Source organism: Cherax quadricarinatus, chromosome 49 (genome assembly GCF_038502225.1).
Source record: "Cherax quadricarinatus isolate ZL_2023a chromosome 49, ASM3850222v1, whole genome shotgun sequence".
NCBI classification, from domain to species: Eukaryota; Metazoa; Arthropoda; class Malacostraca; order Decapoda; family Parastacidae; genus Cherax; species Cherax quadricarinatus.
The window spans coordinates 8,681,376-8,687,824 of record NC_091340.1 but is presented as its reverse complement, the minus strand read 5'-3'; the positions used below and the strand labels follow the sequence as shown (position 1 = coordinate 8,687,824).

At 42.1% G+C, this 6,449-nt stretch overlaps 1 protein-coding gene across 1 annotated transcript in view; it reads right to left on the bottom strand.

Annotated features, from left to right (window-relative positions):
* Window positions 1-1,484: 1,484 nt before the first annotated feature.
* The window catches only part of LOC128697023 (peptide transporter family 1-like), a gene marked incomplete at its 3' end in the record, with an annotated part of 72,389 nt that continues 67,424 nt past the window's right edge, over window positions 1,485-6,449 (bottom strand). The window contains 1 exon segment of the mRNA XM_070095072.1: window positions 1,485-1,614. Within this exon segment, the coding sequence (XP_069951173.1) occupies window positions 1,485-1,614 (130 nt within the window).

Genomic DNA, 6,449 nt, shown 5'->3' with positions numbered 1-6,449 from the left:
TGTACTTTCCATCTCCAGGACTCAAGTCCGGCCTGCCAGTTTCCCTGAATCCATTCATAAATATTACCCTGTTCACACTCCAACAGCACGTCAAGTCCTAAAAACCATTTGTCTCCATTCGCTCCTATCTAACATGCTCACACATGCTTGCTGGAATCCAAGCCCCTCGCACATAAAACCTCCTTTAGCCCCTCCTCCAACCTTTCCTAGGCTGACCTCTACCCCGCCTTCCCTCCACTACAGATTTATACACTCTCGAAGTCATTCTATTTTGTTCCACCCTCTCTACATGTTCGAACCACCTCAACCACCCCTCCTCAGCCCTCTGGATAATAGTTTTGTTAATCCTGCACCTCCTAATTTCCAAACTACGAATTATCTGCATTATATTCACACCACACATTGCCCTCAGACACGACATCTCCACTGCCTCCAGCCTTCTCTTTGTTGCAGCATTCACCACCCATGCTTCACACACACATAGGAGTGTTGGTATATTGTAAATTCTTTTATGTATATTTTTTTAACACACCGGCTGTCTCCCAGAGAAGCAGGGTGACCCCGAAAAAGAAGAAACATTTTTGTAAAATATATTCTTTTTACATTTAGTAAGTATACAAGAGAAGGGTTACTAGCCCTTTGCTCCCGGCATTTTAGTCGTCTCTTATGATATACATGTACATGGCTTATGGAGGAAGGATTCTTCTCTACTTCCCCAAAGAGTTTTGTGCATATTTTTTTTTTTAGCATGCTGGCCATCCCCCACTGAGGCAGGATGACCCAAAAAAAAAAAGAAAGATTTTCATTATCACTGACACTATCACTGTCTTTGCAGAGGTACACAGATACGACAATTTAGATGTCACTAAACAATTATACTAAACCCCTACTATGTATATCTACATTATTATTTTATTTATGAGAACCAAATCCATAATGTTCTTACAGCATTTGGGGAATGAGAAGCAATCAGTTTTAAACTTAGAAAGGAGGGAGTGGCTTACACTCATGAGGATATGTCTTGATGCCAGTGAGGAGTTCTTGATCCAAGGAACTGAACTTATTCCCCTCTTCCTTGGATTCAACCTGAATGCCTCCAATTCTTTGGGGCCTATATAATAATAATACTAATAATACTAATAAAAAATCTTTATTACTACAAGTACATGTACCAGGTACAAGGTATATAGGCCTAGCTGACATCAATGACATACATGTATTACCATACAAAAAGCCCCTTGTTATGCAGAACATTTCGAATTTCAGGCAAATTAGGTCAATTTTGTCCCAGGATGTGACCCACACCAGTCAACTAACATTCAGGTACTCCTTTTACTGATGGGTGAATGGGGACAACAGGTATCTTATCCCTTATGCAGTCATAAATAAGTATAGCTGGATTATATGCATAACTGCAGCCAATATGTGTCATTTCCTTCATGTGAATGCCACTAAAAATAAAAAGATGAATTTGCTTATCTTACCATAGCATCTGAGACATTAATAAGTGATTTCTGCACCAGGAAGTTGTAAACACCGCCAAGCTTCACATCAAAGGAAGTGAAGGCTTCCTCTTCACGAATGCCCTCAAGTGTCGGCAGGAAGACTTGGTAACTGAAAAAAGTTTTCTTGATGAGATGTAAAGAATTTTGGAGACAGTAATGGTGAAGCTGGAGGTGCTGTCCTGGGAGACAGAAATGGTGAAGCTGGAGATACTGTCCTGGGAGACAGTAATGGTGAAGCTGGAGATTTTGTCCAGGTAGTCGGGAATTATACGCAGGAAGGAATACATATAAATGACCTCATAGGGGACAGGAGCCATAGTAGGGAAACAAGTGTAGTCAAAGATAAGATAAAACCAATATTGCAAACTAGAAATACCGCAGGAAATAGCAAACAAGAGGACTCCAATAGCAATAGTGAGGATAAATTACCAAAAACAACTGGTGGGAGCTCCATTGTTGGTGCTAGGGAGGATAGAAGTAAGACAGGGAAACATGCACCAACAGGGAATACAGTCACAGAAACCCAAGGCAAGCGGAAACCAAGCCTGTGCACATACTATGCACTTGGTATCTGCTGGCATGGGAAATCTGGAAAAACAGATGGGACGTGCAACTATGACCACCCTAGAAAATGCCATGCCCATATGACAACAGGAAAATGCAAACTCCCTTCCTGTAAGCTTTTTCACCCTGAAATGTGTACCTCTTCAGTACAGGAAAGACTGTGCTATAACTTAAATTGCCAGGCATACCATCTAAAGGGGACAAAAAGATACAAAACATCCAGGCCATGGGAAAACCTGGGTAGCCACAGCCACTCAAGAGGGAGAGGTTTTTTAGTGCCAGGAAGGAAAAAAAACTGGCAGGAAATGGCAGAAATCGTACACCAAATCCAGTCATTCCTGGAGTGGAACCACAGTCGATGGCCTCCACTCCAAACCAACAGATACAGATACTAATGCCGGAAAAAAAATCCCCCCCCCAGTACCAACAATACCACCAGTCCGATAACATTCTTCTTTGCAAATATACAGGGTCTAAAGCCAGCAACAAACAACAAAATACCTTTCATCCGTGGACTGCTTGCAGAGGCAAAGGCAATGTTCGCGGCTTTCACTGAGACCCACATAAAGGATCACTTGGACAATGAAATATGGATCCCAGGTTACAACCTATACAGATGTGACAGAGTGAACAGGCAAAAGGGGGGGGGTTGGCCTGTACATTGCAGAGTCACTTGTTTGCACAGAACTGCTTAATGCCTCAAATGACGTAGTGGAAGTTTTAGCAGTAAAGGTCGAGAACCAAAACCTAGTCATTGTGGTAGTCTACAAGCCTCCGGATGCAACATCCCAGCAATTCCAGGAACAGCTGTTAAAAATTGACCACTGTCTGGAAAATCTTCCAGCTCCTGCACCCAACATCTTGCTCCTGGGGGATTTCAACTTAAGGCACCTAAAATGGAGGAATATAGCAAATAATATTGTTGCAGTAATAACACCAGGAGGCAGCTCTGATGAAAACTCACACTCACACGAGCTTTTAAATCTCTGCACAAAATTCAATTTAAACCAGCAAATAATAGAGCCTACTAGACTGGAGAATACACTAGACCTCATATTCACTAACAATGATGATCTGATAAGAAATGTCACCATATCAAAAACAATATACTCAGATCACAACATAATTGAGGTTCAGACATGTATGCGAGGAGCCCCAGACCGACAAAATGAGACTAGTCACGAGGGAGCATTCACCAAATTCAACTTCAATAACAAAAACATAAAGTGGGACCAAGTAAACCAAGTCCTAACCGATATAAGCTGGGAAGATATACTAAGCAACACAGACCCAAACTTATGCCTAGAACAGATTAACTCGGTGGCACTCGATGTATGCACAAGGCTTATTCCTCTAAGAAAAAGGAGGAGTAGATGTAAAATAGAAAGAGACAGGCGCTCCCTTTACAGGCGACGGAAAAGAATAACAGAGCGGCTAAAAGAGGTCAATATATCTGAAATGCGCAGGGAGACACTGGTCAGAGAAATAGCAAGCATCGAACTTAAGCTAAAAGAATCCTTTAGGAGTCAGGAATCGCGGGAAGAACTAAAAGCTATAAATGAAATCGAAAGAAACCCAAAGTATTTCTTCTCCTATGCCAAATCAAAATCGAGAACAACGCCCAGTATTGGGCCCCTACTTAAACAAGATGGGTCCTACACAGATGACAGCAAGGAAATGAGTGAGCTACTCAAGTCCCAATATGACTCAGTTTTTAGCAAGCCGCTAACCAGACTGAGAGTCGAAGATCAAAATGAATTTTTTATGAGAGAGCCACAAAATTTGATTAACACAAGCCTATCCGATGTTATCCTGACGCCAAATGACTTCGAACAGGCGATAAATGACATGCCCATGCACTCTGCCCCAGGGCCAGACTCATGGAACTCTGTGTTCATCAAGAACTGCAAGAAGCCCCTATCACGAGCCTTTTCCATCCTATGGAGAGGGAGCATGGACACGGGGGTCGTCCCTCAGTTACTAAAAACAACAGACATAGCCCCACTCCACAAAGGGGGCAGTAAAGCAACAGCAAAGAACTACAGACCAATAGCACTAACATCCCATATCATAAAAATCTTTGAAAGGGTCCTAAGAAGCAAGATCACCACCCATCTAGAAACCCATCAGTTACACAACCCAGGGCAACATGGGTTTAGAACAGGTCGCTCCTGTCTGTCTCAACTACTGGATCACTACGACAAGGTCCTAAATGCACTAGAAGACAAAAAGAATGCAGATGTAATATATACAGACTTTGCAAAAGCCTTCGACAAGTGTGACCATGGCGTAATAGCGCACAAAATGCGCGCTAAAGGAATAACAGGAAAAGTCGGTCGATGGATCTATAATTTCCTCACTAACAGAACACAGAGAGTAGTCGTCAACAGAGTAAAGTCCGAGGCAGCTACGGTGAAAAGCTCTGTTCCACAAGGCACAGTACTAGCTCCCATCTTGTTCCTCATCCTCATATCCGACATAGACAAGGATGTCAGCCACAGCACCGTGTCTTCCTTTGCAGATGACACCCGAATCTGCATGACAGTGTCTTCCATTGCAGACACTGCAAGGCTCCAGGCGGACATCAACCAAATCTTTCAGTGGGCTGCAGAAAACAATATGAAGTTCAACGATGAGAAATTTCAATTACTCAGATATGGTAAACATGAGGAAATTAAATCTTCATCAGAGTACAAAACAAATTCTGGCCACAAAATAGAGCGAAACACCAACGTCAAAGACCTGGGAGTGATTATGTCGGAGGATCTCACCTTCAAGGACCATAACATTGTATCAATCGCATCTGCTAGAAAAATGACAGGATGGATAATGAGAACCTTCAAAACTAGGGAGGCCAAGCCCATGATGACACTCTTCAGGTCACTTGTTCTATCTAGGCTGGAATATTGCTGCACTCTAACAGCACCTTTCAAGGCAGGTGAAATTGCCGACCTAGAAAATGTACAGAGAACTTTCACGGCGCGCATAACGGAGATAAAACACCTCAATTACTGGGAGCGCTTGAGGTTTCTAAACCTGTATTCCCTGGAACGCAGGAGGGAGAGATACATGATTATATACACCTGGAAAATCCTAGAGGGACTAGTACCGAACTTGCACACGAAAATCACTCACTACGAAAGCAAAAGACTTGGCAGACGATGCACCATCCCCCCAATGAAAAGCAGGGGTGTCACTAGCACGTTAAGAGACCATACAATAAGTGTCAGGGGCCCGAGACTGTTCAACTGCCTCCCAGCACACATAAGGGGGATTACCAACAGACCCCTGGCAGTCTTCAAGCTGGCACTGGACAAGCACCTAAAGTCAGTTCCTGATCAGCCGGGCTGTGGCTCGTACGTTGGTTTGCGTGCAGCCAGCAGCAACAGCCTGGTTGATCAGGCGCTGATCCACCAGGAGGCCTGGTCACAGACCGGGCCGCGGGGGCGTTGACCCCCGAAACTCTCTCCAGGTAAACTCCAGGTAATAATTAATAATCTACTGTACAACTATGATATAATTCTTAATGTTAAGTAGTCAGTAAGCCAATAATGTTAAGTTGGCCCATAATCCCTAGGCATAATAGAGGCTCTCTTTGCATTGCAACCCATTATTGTAAATACATAATCTTAATGTACTATTTGCAAAGACATAAATAAAAAAATAAATAGCTTTAAAAACATACAGTAAATCAAATTGAAAATAAATGTGGCAATATGCAGAAATGCAGATCATTAATTATATGGTGGAAGGAGGTAATTTTGCTTGGCTAATTAACCCAGAAGGTTATTAACTTGATACGCTGTTGGAGTGTGAGCAAGGTAACATTTATAAAGGGAGTCAGGGCAAACTGGTTAACTAGACTTGAGTTCTGGAGGTGGGAAGTACAGTGCCTGCGCTCTGAAGGAGGGGTGGGGATGTTGTAGTTAAGAGGGTCATCTGAGTTGTACTGTTGGTACACTTTTGGAAAGACAGTAACTGAATGGATGATGGTGAGAGTATTTATTCTTGTTCTAGTCACCCTACCTCAGTGGGAAACTGCCGATATATTAAAAAATATGTACATTATTTAGAAATGAAATGGCTGAAAAATGAGCACACTCATAAAATATCCAAAGTCAAAGTCAAATTTATTTCTCTGCGAATAGTACATCGAGATTATGTATTTACAATAATGAGTTGCAGTGCAAAGACAGCCTCTATCATGCCTAGGCATTATGAGCGGACTTAATATAATGGTTTCCTGACTACCTAATACTAAAGAAATTTATCATAGTTTAAGTTGTACAATAGTTCTATTAATTATAAATGAATCTAATTTATATAAACCAAAGGAAATACTATTCATATTATTTTCAAAACTGCTTTTTATGAAACATG